The sequence below is a fragment of the Pongo abelii genome, chromosome 13, assembly GCF_028885655.2.
Source record: "Pongo abelii isolate AG06213 chromosome 13, NHGRI_mPonAbe1-v2.0_pri, whole genome shotgun sequence".
Classification (NCBI taxonomy): Eukaryota; Metazoa; Chordata; class Mammalia; order Primates; family Hominidae; genus Pongo; species Pongo abelii.
Genome location: NC_071998.2, coordinates 55,335,822 through 55,353,246, shown reverse-complemented (window position 1 = coordinate 55,353,246; position 17,425 = coordinate 55,335,822). Strand labels below are relative to the sequence as shown.

General features: G+C 34.2%; 1 protein-coding gene across 16 annotated transcripts in view; it reads right to left on the bottom strand.

Annotated features, from left to right (window-relative positions):
• RFX3 (regulatory factor X3) overlaps positions 1–17,425 on the bottom strand; it is a 314,864-nt gene that overhangs the window by 135,891 nt on the left and 161,548 nt on the right. The window contains exon 2 of one of the 16 annotated variants that reach the window (XM_054519997.2): positions 16,833–16,896. The exons of the other annotated variants lie outside the window; for them this stretch is intronic. Within the exon in view, the coding sequence (XP_054375972.1) occupies positions 16,833–16,856 (24 nt within the window). The 5' untranslated portion in view covers positions 16,857–16,896. The remainder of the gene's footprint in view (positions 1–16,832; positions 16,897–17,425) is intronic. 16 annotated transcript variants of the gene reach the window in all.

The following is a 17,425-nucleotide window of genomic DNA, read 5'->3' as shown; positions in this document are numbered from 1 at the left end:
GCCATATGGAGAAAGCTGAAACTGGATCCCTTCCTTACACCTTATACAAAAATCAATTCAAGATGGATTAAAGACTTAAATGTTAGACCTAAAACCATAAAAACCCTAGAAGAAAACCTAGGCATTACCATTCAGGACATAGGCATGGGCAAGGACTTCATGTCTAAAACACCAAAAGCAATGGCAACAAAAGCCAAAATTGACAAATGGGATCTAATTAAACTCAAGAGCTTCTGCACAGCAAAAGAAACTACCATCAGAGTGAACAGGCAACCTACAAAATGGGAGAAAATTTTCGCAACCTACTCATCTGACAAAGGGCTAATATCCAGAATCTACAATGAACTCCAACAAATTTACAAGAAAAAAACAAACAACCCCATCAAAAAGTGGGCGAAGGACATGAACAGACACTTCTCAAAAGAAGACATTTATGCAGCCAAAAAACACATGAAAAAATGCTCACCATCACTGGCCATCAGAGAAATGCAAATCAAAACCACAATGAGATACCATCTCACACCAGTTAGAATGGCAATCATTAAAAAGTCAGGAAACAACAGGTGCTGGAGAGGATGTGGAGAAATAGGAACACTTTTACACTGTTGGTGGGACTGTAAACTAGTTCAACCCTTGTGGAAGTCAGTGTGTCGATTCCTCAGGGATCTAGAACTAGAAATTCCATTCGACCCAGCCATCCCATTACTGGGTATATACCCAAAGGATTATAAATCATGCTGCTATAAAGACACATGCACACGTATGTTTATTGCGGCATTATTCACAATAGCAAAGACTTGGAACCAACCCAAATGTCCAACAATGATAGACTGGATTAAGAAAATGTGGCACATATACACCATGGAATACTATGCAGCCATAAAAAATGATGAGTTCACGTCCTTTGTAGGGACATGGATGAAATTGGAAATCATCATTCTCAGTAAACTATCGCAAGAACAAAAAACCAAACACCGCATATTCTCACTCATAGGTGGGAATTGAACAATGAGAACACATGGACACAGGAAGGGGAACATCACACTTCGGGGACTGTTGTGGGGTGGGGGGAGGGGGGAGGGATAGCATTGGGAGATATACCTAATGCTAGATGACGAGTTGGTGGGTGCAGCGCACCAGCATGGCACATGTATACATATGTAACTTACCTGCACATTGCGCACATGTACCATAAAACCTAAAGTATAATAATAACAATAATAATAATAATAAAAGAAAAAAAAAAAAAAAAAAGAATAGAAGGATATACACCAAACTTCTAAAAATGGTAACTGTGCTAAGTGACATGAAAAGAGGTGAGGGGGTGAAAAAACTATCATCTTTTATTCTGCATTATTGCTCTAAGATTTTTTAAGTGAAAATGAATTAATATATTATGTACATATTAAAATCATATTAAACATAAAATCATACTTAAGGTCTTACCACTATGGTTGATCACATCTTAAACATCTCTGCACCTTACACATTAAGCACCTTACACATCATATTAAAACATATTGAAAGTTTATAAGACTTCCACTTCAGGCCATGCTGGAGTAAATACTACTGGAGATGCCCTGCCACATGAAACAAATAGAAAACTTGACAAAATATGTAAAATAATGTTTTCAGTCATGTGACAAAAGGCATCATAAGATGGTGATCCTTAAGAGAACGGACACAAACAAAGTGAATCCTGCCATGATCCTGGTTTCTGACCTAGAACCATTTTCCACATTGCAGAACAGGAACAGAGAAACTAGGACAGAATGATGGTCTCACTGAGATAAGAAAACAAAGATTAGAAATGGGAAGGCTTAACGGCAGCTGAAATGTGGGAGCAGAGTATTAGAGAAGGCATTAGAGAAAATGACAGCAACAGACCCAAGAGAATCTCTCATCATTTTCTGAACTGCACACGTGTAAGGTGCAGAGATGTTTTAAAATCTAAAACACTAAGTCACTATGGGTGACTACCCATAGTGGTAAGACTTTAGTGAACACTTAGGGCATTCTGTAGATATACCAGAAGGGGTAAAGCCTTAGTAGTAGGGCTGTACTAGCTCTAGAGTAAAGACAACTTTAGGCTCATCCTAATGAAGCTAAAAAACAAGCCTTGACAATATCTGAATTACACGCAGTGTAACTGACTACCCAAAACAAAATGTAATATGTTTAAAGGAAGACAGCAAAATCCAGACTTACAATACCATAAGAATCATAATGCCTAGCATACAATAAAAAACAAAATTAGACATATAAAGAAGCAGGGAAGTGTGACCTGTAATCAGGAGAAAAATCAATCAGTAGAAACAGACGTTGAAATGATAGAAATGAACCAGCAGGCAGAAACTTTAAAACAGCTATTATGAATAGACTTATGATTTAAGGGAAAACATGAATGTGATGAGAAAAAAAGAAAGAAGCTACAAAGAAGAAACAAGTACTATTTGTAGAGTAGGAAAATACAATATCTAAAATTAAAATTTCACTGGTTAGGATTAAAAGCAGATAATACAATGAAAATGTATACCACTTAAAATGAAAGCTTAGCAATAAAATCTACCAAGCATGAAGAACAGAGGCAAAAAAGAAATGATGAGAAATAAAGTATCAATGAACTAGGGGACAGTATTTAGTAGTCCCAGACAGAGAAGTAACAGAAAACATACTGAATAAAGAGTGGTAGATTTCTTTTTCCAAATTTAATTGAAATGATAAACATGAATAGAAGAACATCATCAACGTACAGAAAAAGAAGCCAAAGTAGCAGGATCAACTGAGGCCAGGAATTTAAGACTATCCAGGGAAACACAGCAAGACCCCATCTCTACCAAAAAACATTTTAAAAAATGAATAAAGAACATTAAACCAAAGTGCATTATAATTAATATGCTAGACCCAGTAATAAAGAGAAAAAAATTAAGCAGACAAAAAAAGATAGATACCAGGCAGCAAATATTAGAATGACTGAAAACTTCTCAGTCAAAAATAATGCAAGTCTAAGACAAAAAAATAACAGCTTTAAAGTAGTGAGAGAAAAAATATTTCAAACCAAATTTCCATAACCAGTGAAATAGCCTTCAAAAATGAAGAGAGGATCCTTTTTCTGACAAACAAAAATACTTCTCCAGCAGACAGCCAATGAAGATAATGACAAAAGAAGTTCTTCAGACTAAAAAAAAGGAATACTAGATAGAAACTGAGATCTACATAAAGAAATGAGAAACATCAGAAATAATAAATTTTTAGGTAAGTTATAGGGATTTTTTGTTTTCTTATCTTTTACTTTTCTGTAAAAAGTTATAGGGATTTTTCGTTTTCTTATATTTTACTTTTCTGACTATGTAGAGCAAAAATAATAACAATGCCTAGTGGGGCTTACAACGTATGTAGAAGTGAAATGCATGAATGCAAAAATAGCACAAAGGACAGAAGAGGGAATTGAAAATACTCTTTTATAATATTCATATATATTTAGTGGTAAATTATTGGTTGAACACAGACTGTGATAAATACATATTTTTTAAATCTTTGAATACTAAAGAAAAAAATAATGAAGATAAAGTGTCATACTAGAAAACAGTGAATAAATCTAATAGAAAGCAAAAATAAAGGAAATAAAAGAACAGATGGGACAAATAAAAAACAAATCACAAGACACTAGAATTAAATGCAGCCATATCAATAATTACCTGGAATCTACAAGATTCATATCCTAATTGTCAGAGTGGGTAAAAATGGGTGAGATTCAACTATATGCTATCCACCAAAACACACTTTAAATATACAGAAACAGGTTAAAAATAAAAGGATGTAAAGAGATAAATCTTGCAAATGCCAATTATAAGAAAAAATGGACTGGCTATATTAATATCAGTCAAAGTAGACTTCAGGACAAAGAATATTACTAGAGGAAAAAAGAAATATTTCATTAAGAAAAATATCAAGAAATAATAAATCCTATATGTGTTTGCTCCTAAAGACAGAGTTTCAGAATACATGAATCAAAAACTGATATAACGGAAAGAAGAAAATTTAAAAATCCAGTTACAATTGGAGACTTCAGCATTCTTTTTTCCATAGTTGATATGCAAAAAAGACAGAAAATCATTGAGAATTTAGAAATTATCAATCAACTTAACCAAAATGACTTTCACGTCATAATCTATGTAACAACAGCAGAACAGGCATGCTCTGATGCACATGAACATGCATCATGAAAGTTCAGGAATAAATGAGGAATAAAACAAGTCCCGACAAATTTAAAAGTATTAAAACAATACGGAGCATGCTCTCTGACCAAAAACATTAAATTCAAAATCAAGGACAAAAAGATATCTTTAAAAGTCCAAAATATTTGTAAAATGAACAATATACTTATTAATATAATCTATGGTTTATATCATGAAGAAATCACAAGGGAAATTAGACAATGTATTGAATTGAATGTTACTGAAAATATATCATAATTTTCAGAGTGCAGCCAGAGCCTTGCATAGAGGGAAATTTATAACTTTAAATAGATATATATTAGGGGGAAAAAATCTAAGGCAATAATCTAAGTTTCCACTTTGTGTTAAAAATTGAAGAATAAATCAAACCTAGAATAAGTGGAAGGAAGGAAGGAAGGATGGAAGGAAGGAAGGAAGGAAGTAAAGAAGTTAATAAAAGAAATAAAAATCTGAAAACAGAAGAAAATAATTGAAACAATAAACAGCAAGGTAGACTTATCAAAGAAAAAAAAGACACGAATTACAAATTCCAAGGATGAAAGGGGAAACATCACTATACATCTTTAAAAAGGTGATAATAAAGACAATGTAGTGTCAATAAATTCAACAACTAAGATGAAATGGACAAAGTTTATAAAAGACACAAATGACCAAAACTGGCCCCAAAATACCCAATCCCAAATCATATATGTAAACTTGAATTTATTCCCACAGAGGAAACTCCAGGCCCTGATGGCTTCACTGGTAAATTGTAGGACACATGTCAAGAAGAAAAAAATTGCCAATCTAACACAAATGTTTTTAAAAACAGAGAACAACAGAACCTCTCCCAACTGTTTTTATGAGGCTAGCCTAAAAGTGAGACCCAAACTAGAAAAGGCATTACAAGAAAAGAATACTACAAACTAATGTCTCTCATAATCCTAAATGCAAAAATCTTTAACAAAATATAAGTAGATCTAATCTAATAATATATTTACAGGACAGTAAATCATAATCAGGTAGGGTTTAACCCAAGAATGCAATGCCAGTTTAATATTTAAAAACCCACAAATACAATCCACCATATTTACAATATAAAAGAAAAAAACACATGATCACCTCAATAAATGCCAGAAAAGCATCTGACAAAACTCAACGTCCATTCATGATTAAACACACACACACACACACACACACACACACACACACACACTCAGTAAGCTAAGGATAGAGAGAAATTTCCTTAACCTGACAAAGCATCTATAGAAAAAAAATACGAATATTATATTTAATAGTAGGAGACAGATCTTTAGCACTTTCAAAAATACTCACTTTTTTCATAATATAATGCCTCTGTTTAAATTATTAAGTGCATCCCAATCATATTTTAGATAAAAACAAAATAACCAGGACACAAAATCATTCATTAATAATATGTAAACCTTCATGGATATTTTCAAACATAGCCTCTCTGCTCCTTTATAATCATCCATTAAAATCTTGTACATTCTTGTTACCTTCTCATCCCTTATATTGTTTTCTCTATATAAATTATCTCATCAGCCAATAGAAATCCACTACTTCCTTTGAGGCCTAATTAAAAATTTAGAGTCTCTACTTTTCTAAATTTTTAAACAACATAATATTTTTATTAGAACATATTTTGAATTTAAAGACAATAAAAACACAACATAAAATTTGTGGCACACAGGAAAGCAGTATTTGGAGAGAATTTTTATTTAATTGCTTATATTACAACCAAATTTCACTGGAGGCTGGGAAGGGAAATGAGGAAGGGAGGATGAAGAGAAATTGGTTAATGGATACAAAAATACAGTTAGATAAAAGAAGTAAGTTCTAGTATTTGGTAGTATAGTAGGGAAATTGTAGTTAACAATAATTTATTATATATTTCAAAATAGCTAGAAGAATTGTAATGTTCCCAATACCAAGAAAAGATACATGTTTGAGGTGATGGATATCCCAACTACACTGACTGGTTCAGTACACATTGCATATGTGTATCAAAATAACACATGTATCCCCGAAATATGCACAACTATAATATATATTTAAAAAATGAGTTTCTCTAAAAGGTCTTCTGTAACTTATTTTATCCCACAAGAGACTATTTCTTTCATTTTGCTCTCAGGATTTATGAATACACAGGTGGTAGCACATAGCTTAGTACTAAAATTCAGATTCTCAACTGGTTTCCTTCATGGTGGCCAGTATGGTGAGGTGGAAAAATTGGTTAATTTGAAATTAAGAGGTTCTTGTGCTGATACTGGATATTAGGGTAGTCAGTTATTTCTTTAAGCAATGATTTCCTTGTGTATAAAATAAAAATGATATCTAATCTATCAAAAGGGTTACTGTGAGGATCCAAAGCAATTAAGTTTAGATACAAATCATGGTTTAGGTCTGTATGACAATTATAATACATCTTGAATAATTGGTGAAATTATGAAATACTTCATAAACAAGAGTCTTGTCTTTATGTCTGTCAAAATTTCATCTTTAGATCCCATTTGGTTTCAGCCATAAATACACACAATAAATGTTCATCAAGGGTCCCTTAAAATCATGAGATTCTATAATTAAAGTAGAAATGAAACTGGGAAAATGTCAAGAATCTTGGAAAAGAAATCTGGATAGATGCTGGCTAACTTGTCTAGGACAGCAATATATAAATATGTTTCTTGATCACATGGAGACTTTACAGTACAAGGTAAAAATAGGGCATAATTCTTTACACTACCTACCAAGTTAATGAATTGATAAAGTGAATGGAAGACCAAATTAAATAGTGAAAATACTGAATTACAGCATATTTTGGAGGTAACACCATTTTTATTATTATCCAGTGTATCAGTTCATTCTCACACTGCTATGAAAAAATACCTGAGACTGGGTAATTTATAAAGGAAAGAGGTTTAATTAAATCACAGTTCCACAGGGCAGGAAACAGTTCCACAGTTCTACAGGGCAGGAAACTTCCAATCATGGCAGAAGGGAAAGCAAACACAAGTCCTTCTTTACATGACAGCAGGAAGAAGAAAGAATGCCAAGCGAAGGGGAAAGCCCCTTATAAAACCATCAGATCTCATGAGAACTCACTCACTATCATGAGAGCAGCATGGGGGAAACTGCTCCCATGATTCAATTATCTCCACCCCGTCCCACCCTTGACACATGGGGATTATTACAATTCAAGGTGAGATTTGAGTAGGGACACAGAGCCAAACCATATCATCTGGTATGTATGGTTTTTCTGCCATCCTTTAATCTGCGCCTACGAGACCCTTGAAACGATTTGGTGAAAGTAAGAAATGGAATTGGGCATACCGCTTGTAATTTGAGAAGGGATTTTTTTCAAAGGTAAAAGATAATGGAGGAAGTAAAGAGGGATTAAAAAAGGGCAGACAATGAAAAGAGGAACCAAAAAAGGTAAAGTATCTTATGTATACATATCTCATTCTACCAGTGAGAAGTTAAGAAGTCAAGACCCTCAAGAACCTTTTCTTTACCCTAGTTTTTAGTTTAGAGTTTGTTATTTGTTTTGTTGTTGTTGTTGTTGTTGCTGTTTAGGCAGTGAGGCTCTGCCTTTGTTATAATAGTAAAGGTGGATTGGAAAGCCATAGATATGCTCTCTTCTACCCAAAGTAAAGGCAGTCAGGTCCAGGAAGAGAACTGTAACCACAGAGCCACTCTATCAGGATGTATACACCCAGACACAGGATGGGAAATGAGAATAGAATTCCAGCCCATCCCTAGCCCTGGCCCAAGTGCACATATAGAGCAGCAACATTTTTTATATTTGTTGGTATTTTCCCAGGGTCCAGCACAGGGCAAACACACTATATTTAAAAATTATTCAATCAAACAATGCCCAGAGAATATTATAAAATTGGTAGAATCTTCTAAATGGGGATGTGTATTTTTTTAAATAATGAAAAAAATGTTTATTTTTTCAAAGTGAACTGATATGATCACTTTTAATACCATTAGTGTATCATTAAAAACCAAAGGTGAAATTTTAAAGTAAAGTTGCATGCTATTTTCTCTTTCTAAAATGATCAAATGTGATTCAAATTGTTCAAATATTAGTTGCTACTATGTTAAATATTAATTTTTACTCAAATATTTACTAAGTTATCTATTACAAGCTTATTTTCTATTTTAGTTGCCATTATCTTAGTGCAGGAACTATTCAGGTTAGCATTTCTAAAACAGATGGGGAAACCAGCATCTTGTAGTCTTTTCATTACCATCCCCAATAATTTTATTTTCTACCCATCTTTGTGAAGTCTTTAAACTGACACATTTACTATTTGTACTATCTAAGCACTTAGATAAGAGATAATTAAACTCTCTATGAAATTAATCATCTCAATTTCATTGCCTTTCCCAAAATAAATTCCCAGAAGTATTTCCAAAGAGAATAAACAAATATTTTTCACTATTTTAAAATTTAAAAAAACAGTGAAATGGGCAAAATGTGAACTGAAAAGAGAAGAACAAAGGTGGAATTAGCAGAAATAATCTGCAATTTCAATAATTAAGTGTTCAATGAATTAAAATGACCTGACCATATCAGGTTTAAAATGACCTTGAGTTAATTTTTAAATGGTTACCTAGTACACATCAGTATGTTGGCAGCAATGAAGTCTGACTGTAATAACATTCTGTACCAGAATTTATTCTGTCAACTGAAGGGAAAAAAAATTATCCCCCAAATATAAATATATGCATGATGTATTTACATTCATAAACACTAGATGAATTAAAAAACTTAACACTCTCTTACTTATGCATATTTAAATATATGGAAGCACCTCATATTACTATTCAAATATTCTATTACAAATACATTTGCTAATTTTGTGTACTTTTTTGTAATTTGTATTATTTTAAAAAAAGTGAATACCAAAACAAATTATATACCACAGGAAAATGTGCTAGCTCAACAGAATCAATTAGTATATTTTGAGGACAAATTTATACAATATGTTATTTTGGATGTGCTTCAAGAAAAATAAAATGAATCACACTTCAAAACAGAAATCCTTTTCAATAGTAAATGAGTTCATTTATAATTGTTAAGCTTATTAGTCAGCTAAGAACAATACTAGTCTCTTTGTAAAAATTTCTTTATTATGTCAAGGCCTTCATTGCCTTTCACACAGAAGAGCATTTCTTACACATTTGGTTGGCACCAAACATTTCAAACCTTAGTTTTCAGATATGTCAAAAACTGTATTAAGATCATTTTAATAGACCTACAAGAAATATGAGAGCTCTTAGCAGATTAGAAACATGGGATATTAGAACAGTTATGGTAGAGGCTGCTATGTGACTGACCAAATGTGAAACAGAAGGAAAAAGGACCCACATTATAACAGCTATTAATAAAAGGACAGTGGAGAAGTAAGACATTCAGAGTAGCAGCAGGGAGGTTAATTACAAAAGTAACCTCGTGAGAAAAGAGAAGGAATAGAACTTAGTCGGTATTTCTGGCCCAGTAAATGAAGCAATTGAGGAAAGAGAAGTAAAAAAGTCAAAAGCACAGTACGGATATGCTAGAAGGGAAGACACAACAAAAGAAAAAGCATACAGGAAAAACTGATTTTCTCTGTAAGCAAGGGTTATGAAAATAGAAATCATAAACCTGAAAACAGCTTTTTCAGTCTTGGTTAAAAGTAGGCACCAGGCACAATGGCTCATTCCAACACTTTGGGAGGCTAAGGTATTCATTCCAACACTTTGGGAGGCTGAGGCGGGATGACTGCTTGAGCCCAGGAGTTCAAGACCAGCCTGAGCAACATAGTGAGACCTTGTTTCTTTAGAAAAAAAAAAAGTAAAATAAATTGCAAGAACTTTGGGAGGCCAAGATGGGTGGATTACTGGAGCCCAGGAATTTAAGACCAGCCTAGACAACATAGGGAGACCCTGCCTCTACAAAAAATAAAAAATTAGCTGGACATGGTGACACCCACCTGTAGTCCTAGCTACTCAGGAGACCAAGGCAGGAGGATTGCTTTAGCCTGGGAGGTTGAGACTGCAGTGAGCCATGATTGTGCCACTGCACTCCAGCCTGGTCAACAGAGCAAGACCCTGTCTCAAAAATAAAGTAAAATAAAATAAAATAAAATAAGTCACAGGCTATTCAATAAATCTTGCCAAAAACAAGTTCTACAAGTATTATGAATGTTTGGTATAATTTGTAGGTAAGGATGTTTATACTTTATGAGCACAGGATCACAGAGAACAAAAAGCATGGTTAAGGGGGTTGGAAAAAATATTACTTAAATTCTCTCTCACTGTGTTTATTGAGCAAGAGCCAGGAGCTTCCCTGGATCTTTAACATTAATTTACAAAGGACTTCCTTGGATATTCAATGTTAATTACAAAGTTGCTGTGAATCTTCTAGGAATGGTAGCCCTTCCATGTCAAAGAATGTGATGAATGTCAAAGATTAGAAAATAGTGTATTGTTAATTTAAATGACAGAATTCATTTTATGTAGAAAATAGAATTTGTTTATTTACATTATAAATTCACTCATTGCCCCTGTGGTAGGTGACCCTATCACTTATAAACTGTGTAACTTCTTCTGTTTTTCAGAAAGTCTTAGCTCTTTGGATATAGTTTTTTTTCATTAGACTTTAACAGATGCTTCCAGCAGATTCAAATCCAATAAACATCAAAAGCGTGCTTCTTATACAGGGTTGCAGTTAAACATGAAACTTATGCTTTATAGGAATTATTTACTAAAACTACATGATTGCTATAGGCAACTCTAACTTGTGAGGACAGCATAAGTGTAATAGTGTTATGCTTGAACTTCTTGAGAAGAATAATATGAAGGCTAACATAGCAGTAGGGTCCTGGCTCTCTTGACCTTGTGACCATCTGAGGAAGGAGGAATTAAATGGAACTGAATTAGTTCAATAAATCATCCCTAGATGCCTATCATTTATTTCTCCCAAAATAGACTGGCATCAAACAGCAGAAACTACTTGAAAGAAGTAAAGCAGGTTTCAAAGGCGAGAGGGGGAGTGTGTCTGGGAGCAGGAATGTTACTCAGGAAAGATTTAGTTTAGAATAATTTCTCAGTGACAAAACAGGATAGGTATTACATAAAATACATAAACCTATTTTTGTGAATCAAAAGGAACATAGCAACCATTACTTTTTACAAAGTGAGTAACATTTTATCAGGATTATAACACTGTCTTAAGCATTATTTCCCTTGGGTCCTAGCAGAGCCTACTAATGCTAAGATTCTACTAAACTAAGTAATAATTTATTGGGAAAAGCATTTACTAAATAATACTGCGGTGACCAGAAAGAGCAAATGAGCTAAAGATGTCAAGCTTACTGCAGTATTAGGAGAGTTCTTTGTAACAGGAGGCTCCTCTAGTCTTTCTAATAATAAATGAAACTACAGAAACATAAAATATCAATAAATGTATGCAGCACATCAAAATATCTAACTACAGAAAATTAAGTTTGGCAACTCTAGAGAGACCATAAGAATATGTACTTTAAATGTATTTTCTGCTGTGAATACATAGATACAGATTCATACTTATTCCAGGTGTCTATTGATATTATGCATATTTGCAGGAGAGTTAAATAAAGATGTTGGTTCTTTCAGGGTATAGAACTGGAAATTACAAGAATGAATTATCTGTTTGCAGCCAAAGCACTATAGTCTAAATAACAGAACTTCTTACTTATACACGATTATTAAACTAGTGCTAATACTATTATTAATAGTGATATGCAATAATATTTCATTTGATCTTTGCTAAAATCCTAAGGTGAAGTAAAAATGGTAGGCATTTTTATCTCCATTTTATAAATAGTGACATAAGTACAAAGATACAACGACAACTCAAAGACATGGTGTCAGCTGGCAGTGATTCCAGATCTTCTGACTCTAATCCTAGAATTCCTCCTACAATACCAGTGTTTCCCCCAAATATGGGAATAATGATATTGGTAGTACAAAGGCAAGACATTAAGTAACAATAAATCATATACTAAAAACTTAACTCCATTTTCTTTTTGAGACGGAGTCTCAGTTTGTCATCCAGGCTGGAGTGTAGTGGCACGATCTCAGCTCACTGCAGCCTCCACCTCCTGGGTTCAAGCAATTCCCCTGTCTCAGCCTTCTGAGTAGCTGGGACCACAGGTGCATGCTGCCATGCCCAATTAATTTTTGTACTTTTAGTAGAGACGTGGTTTCACCATGTTGGGCAGGATGGTCTTCATCTCCTGACCTCATGATCTGCCGGCCTCAGCCTCCCAAAGTGCTGGGATTACAGGCATGAGCCACTGCGCCCAGCCCATTTTCAATTCTCTTTAAAATCATTCTGTTTTTTCAAGGACAAGGTCTCAGCATTTACCATCTATAACAATGACTAATTTCACTTTTTTTTCAATTTGAAAGCAGTCACTTTAGTAATTGACTAGATTACAAAAATAATCATGGGATACACCTTAGCTCATCCATTTAACAAGACTGTTTGTCTGGTCTTCCCTGTTGCCAGCATCTCTACCTTTTACAAAATGGGCGGTCTTTTTCTTCATTCCAACTCCTGAAGAAGTTAATTTGAAGGGCCACAGGAAGTTATTTGCTTCTTTGAAGTGCTTTCCAACTGTATAGATCTCATGAATTAAATCCTCCAGGCAGATGATGCCATATTTACCAAGAGATTGAGCAATCAAAATGTTATCTGTCAAGGCAATTTGCATCTTATTGATTTGGCCATAACCACGCTTGTACATTAGTTCATTTGCTGACTTCAGGTTTGGATATCCCCATGAAATATATGGTTCTACAATCCTCAGTATGTTAACTGAATCCTTCTTAAACTTAACCAAGGTTCTATTGAAGAATAATTTCACTTTTTAAGAGAAGGCAGGTCTTACGACTGGGTCTTTTTAAGCAAATGCAGCTAGCCATATCTCATAAGTATTATTTCATTTTTACTATATTCAGTTTTATGAATATAAGATAAATCTTATATTTATGTCAAGAGATGCTGGCTTTTCATTTTAGATACAAAGTTTTTGTTTTAAATTAATTCTTTTAAGTAATTTTATAGAAAACAGTTAAGTAAAAAAAGTAACAGGCCGGGCGTGGTGGCTCACACCTGTAATCCCAGCACTTTGGGAAGCTGGGACAGGTGGATCACAAGGTCAGGAGATCGAGACCATCCTGGACAACATGGTGAAACCCCGTCTCTACTGAAATACAAAAAATTAACCGGGCGTGGTGTTGCACACCTGTAGTCCCAGCTACTCAGGAGGCTGAGGCAGGGGAATCACTTGAACCCAGGAAGTGGAGGTTGCAGTGAGCCGAGATCACACCATTGCACTCCAGCCTGGTGACAGAAAGACTCATCTCAAAAAAAAAAAAAAAAAAAAGTAACAATATAGTGGGCATCTTGGATAAAGCAAAAAATCATGAGGCAGTTTGCAAAAGATACAATATTAGAAAATAATGCATTGCATATCATACACTATAAATCATACTCTTCATAAAGACACCAACAAAAGACTTCTACTTTAGAGATTTACATTTCATGCATGAATTAAAACAAAAATAGCTGTTTCATTGTATCAACTTACTATTCATCTAAATCCCTGAAAAAAAGAAAAAGAATAGCAACCATAATACTCCTCTAGCAAGGGTAAACTTAATTTTGAAGCAAACTGCTAGTATATTACCTACTTTTTAGAACTGCATTTTACTGATCCCAGTATTCTGATAACAAAAATTATATATAAACACAGTTTCATAAAGTATTCAGACAACAAAGAAATAATCCAAGTAAAATGCAACTGCATCCTTTATGCTCACACTTCCTGCTATTCCACTTAACAGAGATAATGGTATACAATCCTCCAACCCCCTACCAATAATTTCATCCTCATGTGTTTATCTGTGTCTGTACTAACTAGGAGAGTTAACACTAACTGCCACACACACAGCCTCCCAGTGGTAACTCCAAAGTTACCTCTCTAACTTAGAAAATGTTTCTAAGTTAACTCTCTAACTTAGGAGTTACCACTGGCAGGCTGTCTGTGTGGCAGTTAGTGGTGCAGCAGGCCCTGCTCCACAGGCTCGCTTGGGGACCCTGGTTAACAGAGGTTCCACCACCTTTTAGTTGTGTCACTGTGATGTAGGCTTGCAGGAGCTGAGAGACTGTAGAAGCATACGAGCTCCTAAATGTCTTGGCTCACAAATAATACATGGTACTGTTGCTCATAGCTCACTATTGAGAATATGCTACAGGACCTAACATAAGTACAAGGGAAACACCATAGGTGAACATTTTATGCCCCTGATGCGGTGTCTTTTTATAGGAGAGTACATATAGTATAGGAACCTAGGTGAGATATGTGTGTTTTCCTACTTCTTGTTTGTTTTTTGTTTTTTGTTTTTTTGCACTTAACAATACATCTTTGGAGCTGTTTCCAAGTGTGTGTATACGTGTGTGTCTGCACATACATACACGCACCAACTACTTTGGTTTTAGAGTACTCCATAGTATAGACAAAGCTTAACTTATTTAACTATTTTACTATTAATGAACATCATGAACTAAGTTTTCATTTATACAGTGATGTGCTTATTTATTCCCAGTCTGACATCACTCAGTTTTGATTACCATAACTGTATAGTATCTTCTGAGATTAAATAAAACAAGTCCTTTCTCTACCACTAGTCTGTTTTTGGCAAATTTTCTTTTCTTTTTTTTCTTTCCTTTTCTTCCTCTTCTTTCTTTCTTTTTGGCTATTCTTATGTACATTCAAAAGTCATCTAGGTGTTTCAGTTGGATTGCATTGAAATCATGCATGCATTTGGGAGATAAATGAATTATTTATAATAAGGAGCATTCCCATTCAAAAAAGTAGTAGTTTCCCCATATATCCTTTGTAGCAAAACTCTCATTTTAAAATTTAGGCCTTCTTAATGCCCTTTCATATGTGAGTTATATGCTTCACTCTAGCTCACTGGCTATGAGTAAAGTATTATGAAGATTGATAATAGATTTCAAAGTGGTAGGGTAAGGAGAATTCTAAAAATGCCTCCCCCTCAACCAAGATTAGAAACTCTAATTCCTATAACTTGTGAATACAATGAGAAATACCTCCCATGATTATCTTATGTTATATGGTGCAGCTGACATTAAAATTGAGTAGGCCTGCTCTAGCCCATGAGTCCTTAAAAGTGGAGTGCTTCTCTGGCTGGTGGCAGCAGTCAGAGTCAATACATAAGGCCGTATTGTTGCTTTGAAAATGGAGGGGCTACAAGAGAAGTCAAGCAGGCAGCCTCTAGGAGTGGGGAACAGATCCCATCAGACAGCCAACAAGATAACACAGAGGCCTTAGTTCTGCTATTCTGCCAATAACTCAATGAGCTTGGAATGGATCCCTCGCCAGGATCTCTAAACAAAAGCCCCATGTGACAGACACATTACTTTCAGTCTTGTGAGACATGGAACAGAGAACTCAATCAAGCACCCCCAGACTTATGACCTCCAAAAATTGTGAGATAATAAGTGGGTGTTGTTTTGAGCTACTAAATCATTGTAATTTGATACACAGCAAGAAGAAACTAATCCAGACAGAGTCCAAAGGAATTGTTACCAACATTTTACACCTCCATGGGTTTTCAGAATTCCCCAGGGAAAAGGAAATACACTCGGAACCACTTCCCCTTTCTTTGCTTTTACTTTCATTGACATTCCCTAATTAAGAGTAACACACATAACAACCTAAATCCTTAATTTCCTGCTAAATGTTAAGGCTTTGGTGAAATACAAGGATAATTCTTCCTCAAAAAGTTCGAATATTTAAGTTACAAGCAAATTGAAAACTAAAAATATCAAAGGACAAGACGAAATCTCAAAGTCAATGAGTAAAGTATCTCATGAAAATTTAGGAGAATGCTATCACCAAACCCTAGAATTGAAAATCTATTTCACAAGAGGTTAGGATATATAAGATAACCAGAGCTATTTCAGTATTTTAGCTACATACATGCAGTGACTACAATGTTTACAAGAGAATTCAATATTTTGGTAAAATAGGAATTAATCCACAATCTCAGTTCCACTAGCATAAATTGTTCCACTGTTGATCTTCCGCCTCTAAGTGAAAATGCAATTTATTGCATAATATATTACCCTTCTAAAACTTGTCATACTCTAAGAAATATTACTCTGAAAGCAGTTTAGAGAAATCAAAACTGATATATAGCTGATTTATATAATTTAAAAAAAGATATATTGAAAGAAAATTTTAATGATACCAGGATGACAAGACAAAATAAAATAAGCTTCACTTTGTTTGTGTGCTTCTATTCTATCTGAATCCTTTTTAGTAAAATGTGTTGCCTTTGGCACTTGTATGACATTTTTAAAACAAAAGAATAAATAAGGTAAACTAATAAAAAATTAGTGAATATTAAAGATAATGATTTAAATTTCAAGAGGACTGAGAACAACATAGTTAAGTTTTAGAATCTTAAAAAATCTAGAGAAAAGTAAAAGGGCATTGAAATAATTTAAAGATAAGAAAATGGTCTTACCAATAAGATAGACAGGGATATCATTTCCTTAACGGATTTTCTTTGACATCTCCGTGGTTTTTGGCTTAGTAAACAAAAGATATTATTGACTTAATTACCAAAGTGTCCCTGCACATTGCTGTAACAAGTTTCAGTCAATTGACAGTCACTGGGAATGCCTAGCCACCTAAAATCTATCACCCACCTGCCTGGAACCCTTCAACAAAGAATGACTCCTAAGTACTGTAGTTTATAATGTGAACTGGATGACAGAGTTAATTTCCATGTTCTGTCATCCACTTACATCTTAGTATAACTAGCTTCCTTGCAAAAACAATGGTAGTTCTGATGTAGACGAGAGAAAGATAATTTTATTTTGTAAGTAAGCTCCATAAAGTCAGGAACAATGTCTATTTCTTCTTTACTACTTATCACAATTGCTATTAATAGTACAGAGGGAATCCTTAATAAGGATTTGGTGAAGGAAAGGAGGCAGATACAAACTGAAATATGACAAGTAGCTTTGAGCTTCCAAGGAAAAAAATCACACAGGCAAATAGCATACCAGGAGGAAAACGATACGAAGACAGTGAAGAGTGCTGGAACTATTCTTG